The sequence below is a fragment of the Drosophila serrata genome, unplaced genomic scaffold, assembly GCF_035046125.1.
Source record: "Drosophila serrata isolate PLE 108 unplaced genomic scaffold, ASM3504612v1 contig_272, whole genome shotgun sequence".
NCBI classification, from domain to species: domain Eukaryota; kingdom Metazoa; phylum Arthropoda; class Insecta; order Diptera; family Drosophilidae; genus Drosophila; species Drosophila serrata.
Window position 1 is genome coordinate 8637111 of NW_028257170.1, and position 25092 is coordinate 8662202.

At 39.5% G+C, this 25092-nt stretch overlaps 6 protein-coding genes across 10 annotated transcripts in view; 1 reads left to right on the forward strand and 5 right to left on the reverse strand.

Moving 5' to 3' along the window:
- The window catches only part of Lmpt (four and a half LIM domains protein limpet), a 66914-nt gene extending 55558 nt beyond the window's left edge, over positions 1 to 11356 (reverse strand). Inside the window, exons 1-2 of one of the 4 annotated variants that reach the window (XM_020960508.2) lie at positions 11166 to 11356; positions 9499 to 9733 (exon numbers count right to left, since the gene is read on the reverse strand). In XM_020960508.2, the coding sequence (XP_020816167.1) occupies positions 9499 to 9579 (81 nt within the window). In that variant the 5' untranslated portion in view covers positions 9580 to 9733; positions 11166 to 11356. Of the gene's footprint in view, positions 1 to 9498; positions 9734 to 11003 lie in introns of all 4 variants that reach the window. The other 3 variants (XM_086833494.1, XM_086833495.1, XM_086833496.1) reach the window with 3 other exon arrangements.
- Positions 11357 to 11885: 529 nt separating this feature from the next.
- On the reverse strand, positions 11886 to 13761 carry LOC110190073 (coiled-coil domain-containing protein 22 homolog). Its single transcript, XM_020960378.2, has one exon. The coding sequence runs from the start codon at positions 13651 to 13653 to the stop codon at positions 11992 to 11994; it is 1662 nt and encodes a 553-aa protein (XP_020816037.2). The 5' UTR covers positions 13654 to 13761; the 3' UTR covers positions 11886 to 11991.
- Positions 13762 to 14404: 643 nt separating this feature from the next.
- On the forward strand, positions 14405 to 24901 carry Rh4 (Rhodopsin 4). The gene is made up of 2 exons (XM_020960716.2): positions 14405 to 15066; positions 24174 to 24901. Exons 1-2 carry the CDS (start codon positions 14478 to 14480, stop codon positions 24719 to 24721), a joined length of 1137 nt encoding a protein of 378 aa, XP_020816375.1. The 5' UTR covers positions 14405 to 14477; the 3' UTR covers positions 24722 to 24901.
- LOC110190324 (putative palmitoyltransferase ZDHHC24) lies at positions 15085 to 16124 on the reverse strand. Its single transcript, XM_020960720.2, has 2 exons — positions 15780 to 16124; positions 15085 to 15703 (listed from the first exon to the last, which is right to left on the reverse strand). Exons 1-2 carry the CDS (start codon positions 16122 to 16124, stop codon positions 15161 to 15163), a joined length of 888 nt encoding a protein of 295 aa, XP_020816379.2. The 3' UTR covers positions 15085 to 15160.
- On the reverse strand, positions 16700 to 17832 carry sinah (sina homolog). The gene has a single exon (XM_020960719.2). The coding sequence runs from the start codon at positions 17830 to 17832 to the stop codon at positions 16876 to 16878; it is 957 nt and encodes a 318-aa protein (XP_020816378.2). The 3' UTR covers positions 16700 to 16875.
- sina (E3 ubiquitin-protein ligase sina) lies at positions 18239 to 23507 on the reverse strand. Of its 2 annotated transcripts, none has more exons than XM_020960717.2 (2): positions 22785 to 23507; positions 18239 to 20708 (listed from the first exon to the last, which is right to left on the reverse strand). In XM_020960717.2, the coding sequence occupies exon 2, from the start codon at positions 20604 to 20606 to the stop codon at positions 19668 to 19670; it is 939 nt and encodes a 312-aa protein (XP_020816376.1). In that variant the 5' UTR covers positions 20607 to 20708; positions 22785 to 23507; the 3' UTR covers positions 18239 to 19667. The 2 variants fall into 2 exon arrangements, with proteins under 2 accessions (XP_020816376.1, XP_020816377.1); XM_020960718.2 differs by lacking the exon at positions 22785 to 23507 and adding an exon at positions 21102 to 21302.
- Positions 24902 to 25092: the final 191 nt, after the last annotated feature.

The window sequence follows — 25092 nt, forward strand, 5'->3', positions numbered from 1 at the left end:
TTTATCCCCCACCTTTTCACTCTATTATTTTATTCAATTGTTGAAACCACAAAAAAACAAAAGAAACTACAAAAAACCGAACGTGTTCCGATGAGCAAATACTTTTCACTGTTAACACAAACATAAGGCTGGACTGGGGCAATCTAAAATCGCAGCGGGATGCGAGTGTGGAAAAACTGTGAGGCAGGGGAAAAGTTCACGCCATTCGCAGAATCATGAGCCAGCATCTTCCATCTCTTAGCTACCATCTACCATCTTCCACATATATAAATATATATATATAAACAGCAGAAGCTGTGGCAACCGCAGCTGCAGGCGAGAGAATAAAGAAACCCAGAGACTTGCCACATGCCACATACAGTCGTGGTTGCCAAATTGGGTGCCACCTCCAGCTCTAGAGTCTAGAGAAAATATGGTTGCGCCAAAATGTTTATTGTGAAAAGATTAATAAAATATGTATAACAGCAAATTGGAATGCTTGCGTGCAGAAAACGGGAAATAAATCTAAGCTTCCAATGAATATTAAATACGAAAGGCATATTACTCATACGCACCGTTGTCTATGAAAAGAGTTGATGAATTATAAATGATTGTAAACTTAAATATGAAAAGGCATTGATTTCTGCCTGAAGGTAGACTGGGAAATTGAATATTAAACTCAAAATACATGTGGGTAATAAATATAGATTTCCAATGAATATTAAAAACGAAAGATTCTGGGAAAGAACTCTATAAGCTTTAAATGAAAATTAAATCCTAATGAAATATTACTCATACAATTTGTTATCTTCTCAAAAAAGAATTATAAATTAATCATTTAAAATATTGTTCTTAGGGGAGGTGGCCACATTTAGTAAATGTCTTGTTCTAAACATAAACATCAAAAGAATTGTATTTTTGTCTTGAGGTAGGCTCACCAAAAAAGAACAACCGAATAATAAACTTAAAACATTTTTAATATTTATTGCTGGTGTGCAAAATAAATCACTTGAGAAGAAAAATCATCCGAGAAAAGTGAAGAAAACCAAATGATAAATCATAAGGTCAATTCCCCGCAGCTTAAGATTGTTTATACAATCTCTTAAATGCTTTTTAAAGCATAAACATTTTATGATTTTCATTGCTCGATCATCATGGATGTGTATATAAGCATTTAATAGAGAAATTCTTATTTCCCATAATTGAACTGAAATCATCATGAGTAAGTTTGAATGACTCAATTATTAAATATATCCTTTGGGTTGATTTATCAAATATTTACATATGATTGTGCAATTTCAAGTATATGACCCACCTAACAACCGATAAGGAAATCAATACAAGATACAATTATGAAAGTATCTTGGACTTCCTGTCACTCTAATGGCCACTGGACAAAATGCATTCTGTGTGTGCAAAGTATCAAGTACTCTGAGATATATATCTCTCTGTGTGTATGACCTACCATATAATATTTATCAGCTATTAAGTCATGCCCAAACAGACAGCTGTTGTATCCCAATGCCAGCGACAATAATAATACAAAGTAACACAAAAAACTATATATATAAAAAACATAAAAACATTCAGTGAGGGGGAGCAAAAAAAAGGCAAGCAGAGTAAAAGCCACAAATAAGCCAAATTATGGGTGGGTGTTGAAACTGAAAATTGTGGATTGCAAGTTGTGTGTGTGTTGCGAACGATTATTGTGTATTTATGTGCACATTTAGCACAATTAAAAATTAACACTCACACGGGGGAGTCTCCCACACCGAGGCAGCTCCAGATCCAGATCCAGATCCAGATCGGGAGATCTTGCGATCGTTTCGAATTGGATGGGAAGGGAAGGGGTTATATAAACGAAACAGAAACCAAACAAAACGACGAATTGGTCAAAACGCCGGCTCTTGAGGAAGTGGGCGAGCGTGTTTTTACAGTTATAGAGCACACACAGCTGCTCCAATCCAAAGCCTACCTACATATCTACTTGAAGGGGGGAGAGAGGCTGCAGGGGATTCCCCCTGGCATTAGCAGTAACAATAATAACTCACTGTAAATAAATTGGCGTATTTTTTGGGAAGTTCTCAAGCTTTGAAGGCTTTCTTTGTAGCTAATTTTCTTGTATGATAATTCCTAGATTAAATAAGAAGTATATATACCGATTTTACTATTTTAAAAGTATACAAATCACATTATTCTTGAAGTTTTAAATGCTATCCGGAACTTAAAAAATAATATTCTAATCATAGGTGGCTTTCTTCAAAAAAAAAAAAAAAATTACAAAGCCTTAAGGTTCACTTCAGAATACCTTTCTAATTGATTTAAAATTTACATAAATTATTTAGCCCTCTTTTTTTCTGTTTACCAGTAAATAAATATTAAAATGTATTTATTTTCTAAAAATCGCAGAATGACCTTATTCTTCTTTAAACCTTTCACATATCAACTTTAAAATCATTTATGTAACTGACAACCTAATTTCTATTGTAATTTAAGTTGATCTAAATTAAATAAAGCATTTAAAAACCCAAAAATTATTTATAATATTATAACAATATTTTTCTTTCAGTGCAATAAACGTGACCGGTTGCCGGCAGGCAAAGTACAACAACATCAACACCAACAACACGAGACCGCGTCTCAAGACAGGGCCTAGAGAAGCGAAAAGGAAGAAAAATAGACCATCAACACGAGTGTGAGTACGAGTATGAGTGTGAGTATGAGTGTGAGTATGAGTACGAGTGTGAGTACTTGGTCCATCCAATACTCACATGCGATACCAAGCCGACATTCAAGAACACACATAAGCGCTGCTTGAATGCCACCACATGGAAGATGTTTGTACAATGGTGGTCAGAAAAATAGGAACTAACCGAATGTGATCTTTAATATATAAATATAATAAAGATTTACTTAATATTTACATTAAATTAGTTTATATTTTAATGTATTTAATATATGAATATAATAGAGATTCATTTACCTTTTTAAGGATAAATCTAGTCAAAGACAAAGTTCAGGTAGAATGTATACCTATTCCGAAGTATAGTAAATCTATGTTTTTAGTTATTTATTTATTTATACATTTATTTATTTCTATATGTTTTTATTTTCTCCAAAATCTTTAATTAATTAATTATACGCCAGTATTATTTCTTCGACTAAAACTGTGCCTCCAACATAAATAGGTGCCAAGTGGAGGCACGCGTGACGCGAGCTTTGCAAAACTCTCCGCCAGCTATTTTGGAGTGGCCGGTCATGAGGGGGGTGGTGACCTGGGGGGGGACAGGTGTTGCTGCCTCATGACTGTTTTATTTGAACATTTTTTGGAGAAAGGTCACATGGCCACGAGAAGGGGAAGAGGCCGAAACACGGAGTGCAGTGGCAATTTTGGCAGTGCGGCGTTTTGGCCAGTGCCAAATGCTAAGAGATGACGTAGAACGCTGTATTTGTGGGCATTGCAGAATGCAGAATGCCAAAAGAAGGTTTACTTAACACACTTATTCGAGCATGAAGCCATTAAAAGCCAGGAATAGCTAGAAAGCTAGAAAAACACACAGAGAGAACCCGTTTCGCCTTCATTGTTATCTGTGGAACGTGTCTTTAGCAGCTATAATCCTTAATAATCGTATGCAAATATTTTCCACTTGAATTCCTATACACTAACGAATCTATATAATGGAAAGGTTCTTAGTGACTTAATTCGTTATTTGTTTATTTTTTCTGGTATTGTAATTAAATATAGGTTTGTAAATGAAGTATGGTAGGAATTTCTTTATATATATCTTATTATTACCAAAAACAAATATAAATAAATAATATAAAATAGATATATAGAAAATCTGTATCTGTATTTAATTCATTTTAGTTTCAGTTAGAATCTACCTTAGCAATGGCTTATTTTAACTTTTTAAACTTTTAATCAACTATTTGACGTAATAAATTTAATTGTAATCAGAAAGTAAAACACAAAAGTCAGAAGAAACACAATATATAAAAAAAACCTTACTTTTTAAAGATTCGCTTCAATTGAAGCCGCTAAAATTGTCGATCTTTGTGTTTTGCCCCCCGATGACGTCACTTGGACGGCTCAAAGCCAACACAAATATTGACTTTGAGCTCGAAGAGAGCTTAAGATTTGTTGACCAGATTTGAAGGGTAATGCCAGCTTCGTTGCCTCGTCTCCGAAACCAATTTATATTCAAAACGCTGAAACTGGATTTTTTTGTGAGGTGTGAAACGTTGACTGGCGCGAATGATTAGCAAAAATTAAAGCTTAACAAGATGACAACAAATAAAAGGAAGAGATTTATAAATATGAGAATATCTGCTAAAGACATCTAATGCAAATTGGGGTTATAGAAGTTCAGAGCGAACACCAGCGCAGAGAGATCACACAGAAAACCATTAAGCATTAAAGCAATTTGAATAAAACGCCAGTAGTTAAGCCAAAATTTATGTCCAAAGTATGGAAAATGTGTCTAAAAATAGGCAAGCGGCTCGGCTGAGCGTAAACTTTTTGTGTTAATAACATTTTCGCCAGCTGTTCCAAAATAAACGAATTAAAGTCCAAATCAATTAAATTAATAATAACAAAATGAAATGTGCGACAAAGGCCGACACGCCCAGGCGACGCCCCCCGAAAAATGATGAAGACAAACAGAAACAGGAGCAGGAGCAGGAGCAGGAATGGGAACGGGAGCACAAGGTGGAACCGGAGCAGGAGGTTGGCTCGCTGGCTGATGATGTTGATGATGATACCACCACCATCACCACCACCCATTTATTCCACCCTCTGGCAGATGGAGAGGCCCGAAAATGCGATAGCGTGCCGGCATTCCATTGCGCAAACACCGCCATGTGATATGACATGGCCACCTGGCCATCCCACTGCCCATCCTATGCCAAACCATCCCATTCCATGCCACTCGCTCCTAAGCCATGACATGACACCCCGTGTTTGGAAAGGTGTGCAAGATGATAGCCTTGCCCACGCCCACGCCCAAGCCCTCGAGTCTCCCTCCCTAGTTACCGTTCACAACTCTTGGTAAAACAATAGCCTTAAGAATTATGTATATATAGGTTTTTATTTTGGTCTCTTTAATGCATAATAATTGTTTAAAGTTGGTATTATTAAATGAATGTTTGTACAGAAAGAAAGGGAAGCTCGATCAGGACTTAAAAGTTCTATGAAAACGATTGAAATTGTTTATGCAATAAAGCCCTCTCTGCAGTAGTTAATATATTTTTTATATTATTAAAAATTTACTTTGCATTTGCATTTGTGCTTTTTCATTAGCTTTAGCATTTAGCATTTAAAACAAAAACTACAACAGTTTTCGTTTCTCTTTGAAATGTCCCTAGTATGCAGCCCTCAAAAATTAGGCTATACTTTTGTATGGCTTAAATTGTAATTATTTGTAATAAAATAATGCAAAATAAATGAATTATTATATATTATAGAACTCTTAAATAATGTAACCAAAAACCGGATAACTTTAATGCCTTGAAATATGGTAAAAGATGGAAAATAACTATTTTCTCAACCCCTGCTGTATGTAGAACCAACAAGCCGCCTGGGAAATATAACAAAGGCACGCAACAATCTAGGGAAATGCCAAAAAAAAAAAACGGACACCGGAATATAACTGATGAGGGGGACGAATGGTGGAGTAATGATGGGCGCCAAAAAATCCATTCCAACTTTCAGAAATTCAAAAATGCAAAATGTATACGACCTGAGGCGGGCGGAAGGCCTCCATAATTTAAGGCATTTGGCCGCAAATTGTCAGGCAATGAAAACTAATAATGCAATTAAAAAACGTTGACAAAGTTGTCAACTGTCAGTCGCCAGTCACTAGTTACCAGTTACTAGTTACCAGTTACCAGTTACCAGTTACCAGCGTTTGTCGATTGGTCGTAGCTGCGGCAAGTGCAAGGTTGTTTTTTAAAACGCAAATAACGCCAAGTGTCGCGTCTCCCCATGCAAATATATACCAGACAGAGCCCACTTATATGCACATATGTCTGTACATATCTGAAGTATATGGCCCGGCATTTGGAAAGCCGCAGAGCGATTGCCTCGGGTTACACAGTGTCAAAAAAAAAAAAAAAAAAAGGAGAAGCGGAACGGAAAACATTGCAAAAATGTTAAGGGGTGCACTGGAAATATCCATAAACGGCGCTTACAATTTTCTTACATTTTTCTTTTTCTCTTAGTAAGCATTTTTTGGATATTTAAGTTGCTTAAGAAAAGGCCAGGGAACTCTAATTTGGATTCTTAAAAATTATGAATCTTAACTGTAGCGAAATCATTTTAAGTATAGTTTTAGAGGAAATTTAACTGGAAGTAGTTAAGAACCATAAAATAAAACATATTTTAACTAAAATCTTAATCAATCCTAAATGTTTTGCCATAAAAATAAGCAAACTTATCGAATTCTACAATCTTTTATCCTACAAACTGTTGTATAATCTATAATCCGCTAAAAGCCACAAACTAATCTTGTTTATTGACATGTTTAGATACCGGATCATTAGTTTGACAGCTATATCATATACATGGTTGTAGTAATCTTATCTTACTAATAATGGAAATTTAATATAGAAATGCCTAAGGTAACTTAACTGCAATGCAAAATATTATCCATGATATTTATTAGCTTCGGCTGCATTCCCTGACAGCCTTGGCTTCTGAAGAGGCTCGTTGCTAATGAGAACAATTTAGTTTTTAGTTTTTGTACAGGAAATCCAAAGTCACTGGACAACAAATTAACTGGCTGGTCATAAAGATTGCTATCAAACTCGTAGGCAATTATAATTAAAATTCACCACCTCCTGAGGCAGTTAGAAAGGAGATTTAAATTGAAGCGATTTAAGATCAGAGTTCTGTGAATTAATTAACATTTTGGAAGTGTTTCTTGTAGTGTACGGAAATGGAAAGTCAGCTGCAACAAAGTGCGGGGACACACAAAGAACCAGATCATCAAAAAAAGGAATATAAAGGAGGGCGATGATGGTGATGATGATGCACCAAGGAATCCACCAGATGAGTCACAGAAAACAGAGGAAATTTTCAAGTTAAAGAACAGATTATATAGGATTTAGCTCCTTTTAAGAAGAAATACTAGTAGCCAAGCCTCTAATATCGACAGAGAGCTTTTCCAGCTAATGAAGAGATTATGCTGGCTTCAATAATTATAATTATGGCACGGCTTATTAATGGAGCTTTGGCTCCGATTCGGATACGGATGGAGAATCTTGCCGGTTTGTTGGTGGGCTCTCTGGACGATGATCTCATCGATTGCATCAGATTTCGCACGGCATGTCGTTCTTTTTGTGCCGCTCACAACACAATTTCTGTTCCCATTTTCGCTCCCCCATTTTTTCTGTGTGTGTATTCTGTGTTTAATGTGCAAAAGACATATGCAGAATATTCAAAATTAGCTGTTAGCACGCCACCAAGCAACCGACTTTTTTTAAGGCGAGCAAATGAAACAGCAAAAAAAACACACACAAAAAGTTATTCGTTATTGGGGCCCATGGTCAATGCCATGAAATTCGTTGCATGGAACGCTTGAGTGACATTCGTTGACAGGCGAGATACAAAATCGTACATAATACTCCCGCACAGGTACCCTCGAAAAAATAAAATAAAAAACGTATGAAATAAAATCACGGCGTGTGCAGCAAATTGATTGATCCTACACCAAACTTGTTGCCGACTGTGGCGAATCAATCAATTGACCGAAATTGAGCAGCCAAGAAAGTAAAGTAAAAGTAACATATAAGAAAAGAAACCATCTTAAATTGCCACTCGCTCGCTTGACATCTCCATAAGAATATACATTCTTGGGCGTTGTCCCAATACAAGCCATAAATAATGCGATTTGCATATGAATCTGTAACTGTTCAACTTCTATTAGTACCTGTATCCATCACGCTCCATGGAAATGCTAATGATCTGTCTGAAAATCCAGTTTTCCCGACGTAATGAGGCGCTCTCCCCAGCAGCAGCATTGACCTCTCATTAAGCTTGAACGATGAATTTCAAATTCGAATTTTGTTACTGCAACAAGTGTTTTTATTTCACATTTTGTGTATGTTTTACTTTTTTTTTTGCATTTCAAGTGGTTCAAGTGACGTAAGCCCAAATGCGAATTAATGGGGGATGGGGAAAAACAACAACAAGTACTGTCGGTGATATCAAAAGTATTGGCGAGACCTTAATTTCAATGATCTCTTATTTTAGACAAGTTCGATATTCATGCAAAAATTGATGGTAAACATTAAACCTTTGAATTTGAACAGCAAGTTATTAATTTAAACAATTCCGATGCTAACTTTTCCACTAAAACTTCCCAAATAATACAAAATAATAATCTCTGCACTGACTTTTTCGCCCATTTAAAGTACACCGATTACGACTTGCCAAACCGATATCTTATCAATGAAATTCGAGCGTTACGTAGGCCATGGCCACCGATTCGATTCAATTCGATTAGTCAGAGTCGAGAATAGGTGCAGAAACAGCGATCGAGACGGAAACAAAGTGTATTTCAGGTTGATGGAGTAACGGAAATCATAATATATGGAAACTCAGGTGAAACGATTACGACAGAGGTCCGTCCAGCAGAAGACAGCCGATGACAGCAATATTTATTTTCCCAAACATTGATGTGCGTATATACGTTTATACGGGGATCAAGAGTACATACATATATTTTATTGTACAATGCAAAAACAAACAAAAGGAGAACTTTAAGGCGAAAGGCCGAGAAAATGTTTATGTTTTTTTTTTCCTCGACGGCATCGCAACACATTTGGGGTCGATTAATAGAAACACAGGAAGTTTAGCCAATATCATCTGGGCGGGAGGTTGTTAAATCGGGATTGGAATATATATATATAGTACATGTTCAGGGGAAAAAAGTGCACTAAAGAGGACACAGTATATGGTATAATTTTAATGAAAAAAAGAAGACTATTAACTGATTCCAGAATTAAGGTCCATAATATACGTCATTTTGGGGGAGGTAAAATATATAAAAGATGTAAATTCTATGATACCTTTGGAATTTTTAAATACTTTTCAATTGTTCGGTTTGCTAACTAATTTCCCCAAATTGATACTACTTTCTACTTTACTATTGTAAAGTTTTTCGAGTTAATTAAACTTTGCTTTCTTAAGAACTTTTTCGGAGCAGGAAAATATATAAACCTGTTCTAGAATTAAGGTTTTATTATAAACTATTTCGTGAAAGAGAGATTTATGATACATGCATGATTCCATGATTACTAAGTGCATTTTTTATATTTTGTATACTTTTTAATCGTTTGCAAATCAGATTTTGATAAAAATGTTACATTTTAACAAGTTTATTTACTAATATCCCCTATTTCTCTTTATTTTCTAGTTTATTATTGTCAATGAAAATTACATTTCCTCTACTAGGAACCAATTTCGAATTGGAAGTTAATAAATAAAATATATAGCTATAGTTATATCTTCAGACTTACCTTTTCAGCAAACTCCTCCCGCGGACGACGCGAAATCGTCGGTGAGGCACTCTGGAGCTCCTTGGTCGGTGATGGTGTCATTATTATTAACAATTATCTCTCCCTTGGTGTTATCGTTTATGAATTGCACTTGCTGGCTGTTGGTTTGTTCTAATTATAAAACTCACTGGCGACTTCTTTTCGTATTGCTTTCGGTTGCACTTTATTTTCTTTCGATTTAGATTGCCCTTGCGTGCTATGGGGTAAATTTAATTTATAACAACATTTTATCAGTCGGCGTTTTTCTTTTCTTTTTTGTTGCCAATTCTGTTTTGTTTTGCTTTGTTTTTTTTTTTTTTTTGCAGTCTATAAACAAATTATTGCGTAGCCGTTGAAAAATGTCGCTAACGTGAAACTGTTTTTGCCACTCCACTTGGCAATTGTTTTTGCCTTTTATTAATTGCCGGTCGGGTCGAGGCGTTGGTAGTAGTGGACAGTGGGTATTGGTAAGGGCCAAACTTTAGCATGTAACTTATTAAATTTGTTATTATTAATTAATTTGTTAGCATGTTGAACATGCAAATATTAAATTTAATAGTTACATTTAATCTTCTCTTATGAGGTACTAATTTAAAATAAACTAATTAAAATAGTGAGGTTGAAAATTGTATAAAAATCTTGAAGAATATTTTTTTAAGTTATTTTTTATGAATATTAAAATCCAGAATGTTTAAATTGATTTAAATATATAATCTATGTATGTGTATTAAATCAACGTTGTAATCCAAGGTCTAAAACCGGATCGAACACGAAACTACTTTTAAAGATTTAAGGCCCATATTTGCTCTGCTCTAATTGAAATTTATTAGATATCTGAGATATGCAAAACTGTTTACTAAGAGTCGTGGGTGTTTGTTCGCTTTGCAACCGATATTTACTGTATTGGTTAATCGATTTCCAATTACTGTTACAAATTCAAAAAACGCTAATGAGACAACGAAAGAATGTTGTCATTTTGTTATTTTTAGCCAGGCGACGTCACAATTATAAAAAAAAGGTGAACCGGAACGCTCCCTCAAAGAATTTCTAGCCGTTTATGTTGTTGTTGTGGAACGTTGATTGACCCCGAATTGAAAAAAAAAAAAAAAAAAACGAAGAGAGCGCCAAGCCGGCCGGTCAATTAATAGGGTTTTTTCTCTCTTGCTTAGCGATTTAATAATTCCTGATACTTTATCTGCCGGTTTTTCATTATCGTTTCTTCAGCTTCTTCCTCTTTCTCTTCTTTTTTCTTTCCCAACTCGACCTTCAGGGGAATTGCAATTCTAATTGGAATTCAATTTGAGCAAGAAGAAGAAGCAGCGACAGCAGAAGAAGCAACAGTTTGTTGAAGGAGTCGCACGCACACTCGGACACCCAAGAGCGCGCACACACCGACACACACGCGTTTAAGCGCGGCTCACACGCACACCGGTTAAACTTGTTATCGGCCGCATGCAAGAACCCAAAATTACAACAAAAACACGCACACTGAAAACTCTAAAACGAGTTCTGGAATAGCAAAAACAACAACAACAAGGGGGAGCACCACCATTGCGGCGGTGGCATTCAAGTGTTTTATTTTGAAACGCTCTTGTATAGTTGTTGTATGTTATTTTGGATAAAAAATGCAATCTTATGCACACACTCACACACTCGAGTTGTTTCAGTTTCAGCGACTTTTTTATTATCTGTCACTACCGGTCAAATTAAAAACAAACGAACGTAAATCAACGGAAAAAGGAAAAACACGGGACGCGCCACAACAGCCGCCGACGAGCTTTTGGCTTCAGCTTCAAAACATAGAGTAACTTTTAGGGTTGTTGAAAATTATCAAAATATCAATATATCGATATATTTATATCGATGTTGCGATATATTTCTTTGATATCAATGTTTTGAAGAACTTGCTGTTTTTTTTTTAAATTTTACATCTTACACGTCTAGATAACCGTTTTACACGGTTGTAAAAGTATGAGAAAGTATGTCGGTGACTGTTCCTGCTTACAATAGTTGGGAACCCTTTCTAGTTGTAGAGAAATATCGATGTATAATGGCGGACTAATAGTCTTTTAGAAAAAATTAAATAAAGTATATATGTGAAATTAACCATAATTTTATGTATATAAATTTATTTACATTTATTTTAAATTGAATAAACTATATATTTTTGTTATTTATAACCATTTTTGGAGCATAAAAGTATTTGATCGATAACCAGAAGCAACGAGCGGGAATTTAAAATTTGAAAATTCGATTTTATTTTTTGTTTGAATACCTAATTAATACACTGTAGGTATACTAATAATTTATGAATTAAATATAATATAAAATATAAATTATATCTGCTTCGTCGATCCAAAACAAAATTATTTTTCGACTACTATATAAACGCTAAGCGTGCTTCGATTCCTTTATTAAAATTATTGGCACCAGTACACGAATGTCTACTGAGTATACAACTCCGCCATTTTTGGTCTACTCCACAGCGCTTATCTGTCCCTGCAGCTCCTGGATGTGCTGCTCGAACTTTTGGATATCGCCAGTGATCTGCTGCAGACTCGTCAGAACGTTCTTTAGCTTCTCGCCGTCAATTTGGACCTCCAGCTCGCGGATCTGCTTGGTCACGTTGCCGGTGAGCGAAACGCACTCGACCAGCTCACTGCAATTGGCATGGAGCTGGGCTAGCAGCTTGTACGCCCGCTTAGCGTGCAGATCGTGCTTGGCGCTCTGGAAGAGCAGATCGTCGGTGTAGTTGAACTGCCGCTGCAACTGGGCGCCCACCACGTTCAGTTGCTTCTGGAGCTGCCGGGTGTCATCCAGAACTTTGAAGATATCGGCCCGCTGCTTCCGAATATTCCCTATAAATTCGTGTATCCTGCGGGTGTATTCCTTGCGAGGAGCCAGGGATTGACTGGCGGTTCTCAGGGTGGCATTTAGTTCGTTGTGCTGCTTGGTCTTCGCTTGGAGCTCCTGCTCCAATTGCTCGATGTTGTTACGGATGCCCTGGACATGTTGGGCCTCCGTGGCTGTCTTCAGTGTTTCTAGGGTTTCCAACAGAGGTTTCCTGTACTCCTGCCACTGTTGCGTGAGGGTTTCTCTCTTGGCCTGGGTACTCTTCAGTAGGGCCTCCAGCTTATTTAAATTCTGCTCTGAATCAGCTAGGACCAGGGAAGTGCGTTCGTTGAGTTTTAGTACGGGTTGAATGCGGCTGATCTCCTCGGTGGCCTTACTCTCCCGCAGTTTCGAGGCAGCCAGTGCCGCAGCATGAGTTTTTCGTTCCATAAGCAGGGTTTCGCACTGGGTACGCAGCTCTTGGACCTCGTCGCTGAGTTGCTGCAGGGGCGAGACCTCCTCCTCGGCGCCGGAAGTTGAAGATTTATCCACGGGCTGGGAGGCTTTGGGTAGAAGAGGCGGCGTTAGCTCCTCAATGCCCGAGAAAAGGTGTGCCGAGTCTGGGAGGCCAGTACCCCACCGCTCCAGTTCGTTTTTGTGCAGTACGGAGGCAATGAGATCCACCGAACTGGAGGCCGTCTGCTGGAATATATTGGGCGCTAACTGGTCGAAATACTGCTGCACCTCCTTTGTGCGCTCCTCGGGATTTGCGGACGGAACGCTGAGATTGATATGCGGCCGAAAGTCGATGCACAAACTGCTGCAGCCAAGCGATTTCCGGTTGCCCACCGAACGGGCAAACTGTGGCACCCACGGCGTCTTCAGTTGCGTGGCGAGTTCCTTGCGTATCTTCCGCTGCAGAAGTTCCCTGTGGCTTAGCGACTGCGACTTGCCGACACCGTCGTCTGTCGCCTGGCGCTCCCGTGGCAGCTGCTCGATCAGGAACATGAGCAGACGCCGCAGCTCGACGGCGTTGGGATAGAGGAACGTCTGGTAACCGATGTCGCCCCTATAGCCGGCATCCTTGCATCCCTCGGCCAGGGAGCTTGCCACACCGAAACGCTGAGCCATTGCCCCGCCGGGCAGAGTCCGGGGAAGCTGCACATCCGGACGGATTTCGGCCAGGCAGCTGGACACCGCTCGGACGACCTGTTCCGGTGAGAATTCCGCCAGTTCCTCCGTCGGTTCGATGGCCGGGTCCACCTGGTGCAGCTGGTGCATGATTATCTTGTCCACCTCGTCCATGTTTCTGTTTTTTTCCGTTTATTTTCGCATCTTACTGGGAGGAATGTTTTTGTGACCTGTTTTGTGCGACAGTCACCGCGAAGCGCAAACATTAACCGCAGTCTGGCACCACTGATAGGTTCCATATCACGAGATGGCAACGCTGAAAAGGTTTAGGGTTAATTTAAATTATAACGAACTTTTGGTGCTTTTCATGTGAGTATTTATTTTGGAATATCCTTGGATTTGGGTAAAGATATTACGAATTAATTGGAAGATTAATTGCAAAAATGAGTGGATTTTTTGTTGATTACAAGTTTTTACTCAAACCATTAGCATTTCTATGCATTTGGAAAAAAATGAGTTATAGATTATTCTAGTTATACTATTATAAATTCATGAACAAATCTAGAGCTATAAATATGTTAAGGAAACACGGCCACTTACGAAAATCATAATTTAGTTCTTAAACAAATTACAAATACTTTGTAATATATTTACGTTAAAGCATGTTTATCAAACACAAACAAAGAACTAAATAATTACTTAAATGACACCCTAAACTTGGTCCCTGACATTTTAGGTCTTAGCGTCATTACCAAGTATTTAACCAACCCTTTTTGGTTGTGAATCGAGCGACAATTCGCTGATATGATATGTTATAGCCGAGTGTGCAGAAAATCGTCTTTACGGACACGCAACCACAAAGCCTAATTGAATTTGGCCAACGTAGCGGCTGCGTTATAAATGTCGCCACGTGGCAGATGCAATCAGTTCAGCTCGCTCTGTGAGAAGGGTTGAGTATCGGGATCGGGATCGAGCTCGGGAGCGGTATCGGTTTCGGGATGGAACCGCTGTGCAATGCCAGCGAACCGCCGCTGCGGCCGGAGGCTCGAACTTCCGGTAGCGGAGAGCTGCAGTTCCTCGGCTGGAACGTGCCACCGGATCAGATCCAGTACATACCGGAGCACTGGCTGACGCAGCTGGAGCCGCCCGCCTCCATGCACTACATGCTGGGCGTCTTCTACATCTTCCTCTTCTGCGCCTCGACGGTGGGCAACGGCATGGTGATTTGGATCTTTAGCACATCCAAGTCGCTTCGTACTCCCTCCAATATGTTCGTCCTGAATCTGGCCGTCTTCGATCTGATCATGTGCCTTAAGGCGCCGATCTTCATCTACAACAGCTTCCATCGGGGATTCGCTTTGGGCAATACCTGGTGCCAGTTATTCGCAGCCATTGGCTCCTATTCGGGCATCGGAGCTGGGATGACAAACGCGGCCATTGGATACGATCGTTTCAATGTTATCACCAAGCCGATGAACAGGAACATGACATTTACAAAGGCGGTGGTAATGAACATTATCATCTGGCTGTACTGCACGCCATGGGTTGTCCTACCGCTGACACAGTTCTGGGATCGATTCGTGCCAGGTGAGAATAGAGAGCTCATAGCCATAGAATTTTGTGGTTTATTTATACCTAACAATGGGGTGAGTTAAGTAATTTTGATAAGGTTGTATACCTCTTAAGAATTAATATTGCCTAAAGGCTTCGCTTCCTCCCAACGGGTGCCATCGTGGGGCAATGGGCTGTTGATCCAAGGCGATATAAAAGTCCAGAGACCACGCTGTCCCAATAAAAGCTTGATGTTTCTTCGTAGCCCAAGGTTGTACCGACAATCTGAACCCGTATAGAAAGTGGTGTTCAAATAGAAGATGGGCAGTTGGTAGGGCAACATCAGAAGGGAAAAGGTAAAAGCATAAGTGTTCAGCATTAGAAGCCAATTCTGCCACAAAAACTCATTCCAATTGGCAACATGAATGTCGTAATCCCTTTTCCAAACATTTTTAATTATCCACACAAGTACATATCGATTCCGGAATTCCTTGTTAACTGCAACCGCCAGTAGATAACTTACCAAGAACAAAACAGAGCCAAGAGCAAGGTAAAACTGAAGCCAGAAAAAATATCTGTAGTTGTTGTGACCAATGCAAGTGGCGGTGAAAATACAGTGGTGATCTCGCCGTAAGGCACAGCACTTGCACAATTTGCAGTGCCAGGCTCTGGGCTATAAGGATATGTCACAAGTCAATCCAAAGATATCATGGAAAATGAAAAATATAAGAATCTCTCTTGAAGCTTACCGGCACTTTCATTTTGCATTCGTCGCAGTAGGACCACAGGTGCTCCTCCTCCGGCTTCGGGGTTCGACTCTCCTCTGGCAGACTCGCCACCGAAGTATCCGTCAGATAGCAAACCAACTCGTTGCCCAGAATGTTGGATACAATAAAGATGGCAACCAGCCAGGCGAGTTTGTACATTCCTCCGCCGGTGTCGAAAATAAAGGGAACTACATAGAACATCTCAGCCAGAAAAAAGAAGACAGTTCCCACCAGTAGCAGGCTAACGCAATAGGGATGGGTTATGGCCACAAACGTCTTTGGTTGTTCTTTTGCAAAACGTTTGCAAACATTTACCACAAAACACATTGTTTTGGTTTTAGGAAAATCTCGAAAACTACTCGGAAAATTAAGTTGTTCGTGTGCTTTATATGAACTGACAGATTATGAGTACCAGAGAATTCTACATTCGCTTTCTGAGCTCTCTGAGATTTGTTGTTTAAATATATAAAGGAAATATATATAATACATATATGTTGTTTAAATATATAAAGGAAATATATATAATACATATATGTATCTTAATATATGGAAGGAAAGACTAGAAATTCACACTTGCTCTTTAAAACTAAAAACAACCTAAGGCTGTCCGAAAGGAGTTCAAAATTACAATACCATACTTGACCCACTTAGGACATGTTTATGGAGTAGCTATCAAATCCAACCTGGATCGAATCCGGGTGTTCCAAAATAAGTTACTGGTGCTGAGTGCTTCATTCGGAACTCTAATCTGGGAAGGGACCTGCGAAGTCTCCTTAATTGCACACATCATAGTTTAACAACCTGCTAACTCTCTCTCTCTCTACTAACTACCTACTGGAAAAGAGGACTTGAGAAAGTCTATTGTATGTAGATTTTAACTTCCCAAATGTACTCTTCCTTCATTTTGACTATACAAATCCCATGACATGCATGCTATTTATTATGGATACGTTTAAGAACGACGGCTTTTAGTTGGAACTGCAGACTTGGTGTGGGCTGATGGAGAACGTGGCCCGTATAGATGGCTAGGACTAGGGGAAAGGACGATCGTCATGCCCATCGATGGGGTGGCAGGCGACTAAACGCTGGGGGGTAGGGACGAGTTGGATACCGTAGGCGGTTCACTGGCCTCTTTCAACATTTTAATGACCACGTTAAGAGCCAGGTCGCCATCTTTCGCAAACAGTTGAACAGTTGCTTTGTTGAGCACAAGGAAATCCGAATCGACGAAGGTGATGCTCTCTCGAATTGATTTCGGTGATGACTTCCAGCGCAGGGTTCTTTTATTGGTCTCCAGAGTGATATAGTACTCGAAATTGGCAGCTTCCCTCACGGTTCCGATAATACGGCAGGTGGCAATAAACTGCTGAAAGTCATCCCCCATTGTGACCTTCTCCAAGGAGAGCAGGAAATGCCGGCCAAAGCAGGTTTGCACCATGGTCCAGTCAAGGGCGCCCTCCAGGTTCACGTTGGTGGCCAGGAATATGATATCGGTGCCCTCCATTGTGATGATGTTCTCGTGACTGACGAGTAAATGCTGGAATACATCGTCCAACGGTCCCTGCCAGACACACTTCTCGTCCGGATATGGACACTTGTACAGACTGCACTCGCACCTCTCTTCGTGACTACTCTTCTCCGCATACGCGAGCCGTGCTCGACAGCCCAGGTGCGAGTACTTGCAGGGGAACACCAGTTTGGAGGCAACCTTCTCCATGGCCAGGTTGCGAATGGTGGTCAGGTTCACGCGGCAAACAGGACAGAGGGTCACCATTTGGCGGCAGCTCTGGCAGATCATGTGACCCCGGTGACACTGCATTATGGGGGGCATCATGTAGCCGAAGCACACGGGGCACTCAAGCAACGAGTACAGGTAATCATTGGGAACCCCCTCCTCTAGCTCCGTTTCGGCTGTCTGACATGTTGTGGTCGATTGTTCGGATCCAGACCTAGAAAGCCACTGGACACTACTGAATTTTGATGGGGTCGTGGTATTTTCATCGCTATCTTGTTGGTTCTCCATAGACACGTTCATAGGTAAATAATTGAATTTTTAAGTACAGAGAAATGCAGAATTTAAGCATATAAAAAGAGATATCGAATTGGTATATTGAATTGTTCGACTTCTTTTTTACACTTTAAATTTTATTCTGGTTAAAAGCTATACTAAAAAGAAATCAGAGCTGAAAAATAAAGACGAACTGCTGAAAGACAACTGAACAATCCTGGCCAACTTATTACGAAACTATCAAAGTTCTAAGTTAATGCATTGCTTTTTCACATACCATCCATATACTTAAAGATAAATTATGAATTACTTTTTCCCAATAAATATTCTGAAACCCCGATGTATTGATAGTTTGTCTGCATCCAATACGACCCTCGCTTTCCCCCGACTTCTCATAATTACTTCATCTTTCGATTTACCAGATTAATCAACATTTTTTCTTACTTTTACTAATCACGTTTATTTCACTTTTGTAGTTTTGTGTCTGTGTAAGTGATCTCGTATGGTAGTGGCGCGATAAATCGTCGCATTAAAAGCTAATTACGGTGCAGATGATGCTTTAAATCATTTGTCTTCCGTTTATTTCGAACGAACGAATGGGATATTAAAATAAAGACATAAGCCGGGCCTGGGAGATCGCCTAAACTAGGTTGGACATTTAAACATTAACATTGCTTCGGTTACTATTCCGGGGATTCGGGGAATTGTGAGGGGGCAAGGGTTAACTGTCTTTTTGTGTGTATTATTTTGTATAATTTTTATGAAGATGGTTTTGGCCTGAACGAAACAACTCTCGAGTTATTACAGATTATCGCTATCAAGTATTACTTTATCTTTGATGGTTTCGCCATTGCTGCTGCTGCTGTTGTTTTTACTATTATTGTTTTGTGTTGTGTTTGTTAATTCGTTCACTTCTTAACATTTACAAATATTGTATAAAATAATTTACATTAACTAAACTAGAGACATGTTCGAGTGTGATGAGTGTTCTCGTGTTTCTTGTTGCTCGTTTCGGTTTGGAGTGGAGTGGAGTGTGTGTCCAGAGTGTTCACTGTAATGGGTGGGCACGCGCAGGCAGCTCTGCTCCAGGTGTGTGTGGCCCTTAAGAACTAAATTAAACTAAAGCAAAATGAACCCCACAAGGCTTATAAAAACATTAAACACACTGAAACATTGAAATATATATATAGTGTTTGTGTAGGTGTATATGGTAGCTAAAAAAATCAAGTCCTACAACTAGAGTACCAATCGAACCGTTTAGACATAGAAAATATACAGGTCCTGTTCATGTACTCAAAAGTTCGTAAATTGCACTGTGAACTAAACCCACGAAATCTGTGTAGAGAATAGCAAATTTAATATTTTTCCTAGACTGATACTGCAGCCTTTGTTTTACTTATCCTAGAATTATCTTCTCAAAAATTACCAAAGTGATCAAATACATACAATTAGCACAAATTCCTGTTAAGGTTTAGTTCTAATGTAAACAAAGCTTGAGTTACAATTGCACAATTTCGAACGAAGAGAAAACAGAACAGGCCTGACATTTTCATAGATATATATACATATGCATGGTGTATGTGGCTATTTAAATGGAGAATCATTTTTATAAAACAACTCTGCACAACTCTCTCTCCTTCTGTTCTGTCCTCTTCTCGCCTTTTCCCTCGTCACTTCTCACATTCTTCTAAAGAGCTAAACGCCTGATGCGAACAGAGGGCTATAACTTATATGTATATATATATATATATAAATATATACATATATAAATAAATATGCATATATATAAATACATACATATATAAATAAATATGTATATATAGAAAAAAATTAATGAAAAACTCGGCGAATTGACAGTGCGTTTAGACCAGCGATATGGTCACATTGATGCCCAGATTACCATTATCGGCAAATAGCTGCGCAATCGACGTGTCGAACACTAGACAGTCCGAGTTGTGAATCGCCGAAGCCACACCCTCGTGGATTGAACGCGGCATGGCCTCCCAGGTAAGCCGACGCCGGTTTCCGTTCAGCTCCAGGCGGTACACAAAGTTCTCGGCCTCCTTTCGCGACCCAATTAGCTGAACGATGGCAAAAAACTGCTGGTGTCCATCATACTTCTCCTGCTTCTCCAGAACCAGCATAAAGTGGTGGCCGAAGCAGGACTGCATCATCACCCAGTCGACGGCGCCGGGCAGGTTGATGTCGGTGGCCAGGAACACAATGTCCTCGCCCTGCAACGTCGTGATGCTCTTGTGCGACATCATTAGATGCTGCATGACTAGGTCCAGTGGGCCTTGCCACTTGCAGCTGGCGCCCGGACAAGGACACAGGTAGGGCCTGCACTCGCACGTCTCCTCGTGCTCCGTCTTCTCCGTGTAGACCAGCGAGGCGGTGCATCCATAGCCGGAGTGCTTACACGGGAACTTGACGTTCGAGGCCACCTTCTCCATCGCCAAATTACGGATATTCGCCAGCGGACCGCGGCATGTGGGGCAGCAGGTGAGCTTGGAGCGGCAGGAGACACACACCAAATGCCCGCTGGAGCACTGCAGGATCGGGGGCAGTACATAGTCAAAGCACACGGGGCATTCGAACAGCGAGGTCAGATCGGCGGACATGCCCGCATCACCGCCGCCGGCGGACGACAGCGACGAGCTGGACGATGAGGATGTGTTGGCCGAAGACGTGTTGCCGGCACTGGAGGATCCAGTCGAGCTGTTCGTATTGGTGGCCACTCCCGTGGCTGCTCCTGCTGCTGCTGTCGGTTCGCGGCGCTTCGGGTTAATTTTATTGGACATCGGAAGGGTTCTTGTGACGGCACGAATGTGTCTACAATTCTCCTTGGTACCTGCAATCTCCGCCAGGTTCACCTTTGGCCTGGGCGTTTCTTGTGCGTTTATCTGCAAACAAAGCAAATATCATTTTTAATCGATAATGGTAAAGGTGAATGCAGTATAAAAAAAGTTATAAATTCTTTCCACACGAATCATTTTTCGATCTAGACTCGGGAATTGCTATAGGAAATATATACGAATACCAAAAGCTGCTAAGTTAATTTTTATAAAAAAACGTAGGCTTCCTTTTTATTATATTTCAAAACTTCAATCTACTCTTGTCTACTTCATTTTAATTGTAATAGTTCAGCGTTATCAATATGATATACATACAAGTGATCAAAGCTTTATCAAAGAAGCTAAGTGATTCACAATTTATACACAGAGTGTTGTTACATTTATTCGTCATTTGTTGTGCGTAGTTAAGGAAAACAAAACAAAGATATTATTCAATTCTACCTGGCTACGTTGGCGGCATTCCTTGCGGCTTTTTGGAAAAGTCACAGCGATTAATCACCTCTGACCTTCACCTTGCTTTGGACTCACAATTGTTGTCGTTACCAAAAATATACTTATATACAAAAGCAAAAAGAAAACTCACGCATTTGCTTGTATGGGGAATTGCATTTAGGCAATTATTTAAGGCGGAACGTATCGAACCTAGAGTTGAAGTAAAAAAAACCAGAGCTGTAAGCCCGTAACCCGGGTCCGCCGTCACGTCTCCGGCCGAAATGAAGGCCCGAAAAGCAAAGGCCTCTTGGCCGGCACGTGTGGAACGACGCAAATATGTTGGCTCTTATCAGGCAGAACTGACGGACGGCCATTAGGGACGACGACCCATTGGAGGGACTGTGCGACTGTGGGGGTGTCGTGCTAGATGTAATGGGTGTGGTTCACATCGCTGGACACAATGGGCACACATGAATATATATGGGGTATTGGGTGCGGGTGCGGGTGCTGGCACGGGTATATGAGTGAACCTCAGTAAGAAACGAATTATTTCTTAAATAAAGGATCTTCAAAACGAGCTATAACAATAAGTGGGTTATGTTGGTAATAAAAACAAAAAAAGCATACATGTTTCGCCTTAATAACTTTTATGAGCATGTTTCTTAACAAACTTTCCTCTCAAGTCTAACGAATTCACCAGTTATTATTTTCTTTAAATTGATAAGAAATTATTTAATAAAACATTTTAAAAATCAATCCCAGCGTTAAAATATAGATTTCATGATTGCAAAACTGATCTTTAAAGTCAGGTCAGTTACTAAGAACATTTTTAAATATACTTTATAAGAATTTTAAGAATACACAATAATTAATATTATCTTCAAACCTTTAGTTTATATTAATTTACTTTAGTTGTCCAACTCCGGCTTAAAGATTTCTTAGACAACAAAATGAAAAACAAGTTGAATCACAGTAAATTTGAAAAAATAAATAATAATAATAATGTAAAAATAAACACAATACTAATGTGAAAAGGATAAATTAACTGTCAAGTGAATTACCCGATTTTTAAAACTACTGATGTATAAATTATTAAAGTATCTTTCAGATAGTGTTAAAATATCAGCACTTTTCTTTACTACAAGCAAAATTACATTTAGGTGGCAAATTAATGAAAAAGCAACTTCGTAACTTCACCCGCATAAGCGTAAGAACGCATAAACATGGGGACACGCAATGAAATGCGCGTAACGTAACCGATGCAACGGGGAATTCATGGGATGGGTAGCAGGAGGAGTTGAGGGCGGCGGGCACTAACAACAACGTAGATACTACACACGCACACAGCGACAGCCAACGTATATAAAACACACAGATACATCTGTATGTAATTAACAGTTCGTTTACGCTGCGTACCGTAGGCAACATTCATACGGGGTAAAAATGGTAATTGCTGCCACTAAAGTCATAGCCATGAATATAATTAACTTGGCTTTTTTCATTCAATGAGTTGCGAAATATAAAATAGAAAACGTAAGTTGGTAAGCAGTTAGTTGCCGACCAGAGCGAAATGCTCTTTTTTAAGCCGTCGTTAAAGTAGCTGCCTGGCTGGCAGCAAAGCAACAACATAAGTGCAACAACAAGAGTGCAACATAAACAACGGCAAATACATAATCGTCAATGTAAACTTACATGGCAGGCTGCTGCCTTCGAGAAATCTGGCTCTGGTATTGGTGCCTTGCCTGTGCTTCCGCTGGTGTGTGTGCGTATATATATGTATATATATATATCCTCGCAGTGCAAGTTCCGTTTTTTATCCGTATTTTACACTGTAAATCAATGCAGGTGGTTTTCCTCCTAGTGGGGCGGGGACGGGACGCGGTGCAGACCGAGGAGGAAAACTGCACACGCACACTGCGATAATGGAAACTGTTTTGATTGCTTTTCGCCTTTTCGTTCACCTTGCGCCAAACTCGAAATTCAGGCGTGAGCTAATTTCATTTGGCTTTTTATCTAATTTTTCTTTAACGCGCACACATTCATATTCGTTTGTTATTTTTGTTGTTGTTCCTTTTTTGCTGCGCTGCCGCCGCCACTGCTGCTAGTGTGTTTTTGTTGTTGTGCTTGTTGTTGCACGAAAATATATCATTTGCATTTACACACAACAGCGAGCGCTGGGGTTTTTTCGTGTGTATTTCCTTCTCTTCTATATTGCATTCTTTCATTACCGAGCCTAATTTTTATTGCACTTGCACTTGCACGATGTGTGGTTCAGTCTTTTTCGGCATTATAAACGTGTCTTGGGGTTTTTGACTGCATTTTGTAGACGGTTAATTAATTAATTTACTAAGTGTTTCTTCTGTCAGCGTCGTTTAGTTCTGGCAAAAGTTCGATAAAAACATCGATCCATCGATGCTTTTCAAATTTTCTAAATCATCGATGTTTTTTTGACCATCGATGTTTCTGTGCTGCCACTATTAAGAGAAAAGTCAAAGTGCAGGTTTTTTGGTATTTAATTATATTATAAATTTTCATATATATTAATGAAAATGGTCAAATTTTATCTGACCGCAGGCCTCAACCTGTACTAGTTAAGAGCTAATGTTTATCAATAAAAATAAATAAATTTTTAATAATCCTTAAGACCTTCATAAGAAATGATCTTAGTTATCAGTTTTCTCATTTTTTTTATGGTATAATGATGATATGATTTTTTACGTTTCAATTAATTTGTTTGTTTTTTTAATATTTAGATAACTAATAAAAAACAAATAAAATGTTAAAAATAATTTATATAAAATATGTGCAAGGCTTCAAAAATCGATAGTATCGATGCTTAATTCCGAAAAATGTCGGTGTAGTGTAACCGTATACAGGCCAGGTCTGGCAGCACTAGTTCTGCAAAAGTCTGGCAGTCCTATTAAAAGGGCAAATGTATAATTTGAAAATGTAGTTATTGAGGGGGGCACATTTAATTTTGATAAAATGTAATATGTAACAGCAATTTAACTAACTATTCGCTTCTTCCTATTACCATTCAGCAGGAATAATCTCAGCTTATTTACTTTTCTATCTTTCCAGAGGGCTATCTTACCTCTTGCTCGTTTGACTATCTCTCGGACAACTTCGACACTCGCCTCTTTGTGGGCACGATCTTCTTCTTTAGCTTTGTGTGTCCCACTCTAATGATCCTGTACTACTACTCACAGATCGTGGGCCACGTCTTCAGTCACGAGAAGGCTCTGAGGGAGCAGGCCAAGAAGATGAACGTGGAGTCGCTGCGCTCCAACGTGGACAAGAGCAAGGAGACCGCAGAGATCCGCATAGCCAAGGCGGCCATCACCATCTGCTTCTTGTTCTTTGTATCCTGGACACCGTATGGTGTGATGTCGCTGATTGGAGCATTCGGAGATAAGAGCCTACTGACTCCGGGAGCCACCATGATCCCGGCCTGCACCTGCAAGCTGGTGGCCTGCATAGATCCTTTCGTGTACGCCATTTCACATCCGAGATACCGCATGGAGCTGCAGAAACGGTGCCCCTGGCTGGGCGTCAACGAGAAGTCCGGCGAAGCCTCCTCGGCGCAGTCAACCACGACCCAGGAGCAGCAGCATACCACAGCAGCTTAGAACTGTCAAAGGACTATTCTTACTCAATCTATCTCGTAATACAACAGCCTTGGGAAAACTATAAAGGATTTGATCAATCCAAAACTATGGAATAACGAGCGATATATTTTTGTTTTATAATTTGTAGTGAACTTTCCTGAGTTTATAATAAATAAGTAGCACGTTATGGCAAAGTATAAATTGGGGAGTTATTTATTCAAATTAAAGCTGTCTGGGAGATTTCGATTTGGCGATCTTTACTCATCGATTTTTTAAGATGTTAAAAATTGAAGCACTAAAATTAATACAACATTATGATGATATAATATTATTTTAATCTTGAAAAGATTTGTAAATCAAAACAGTCTTGGGTTCTCTCTACATATGTTGTT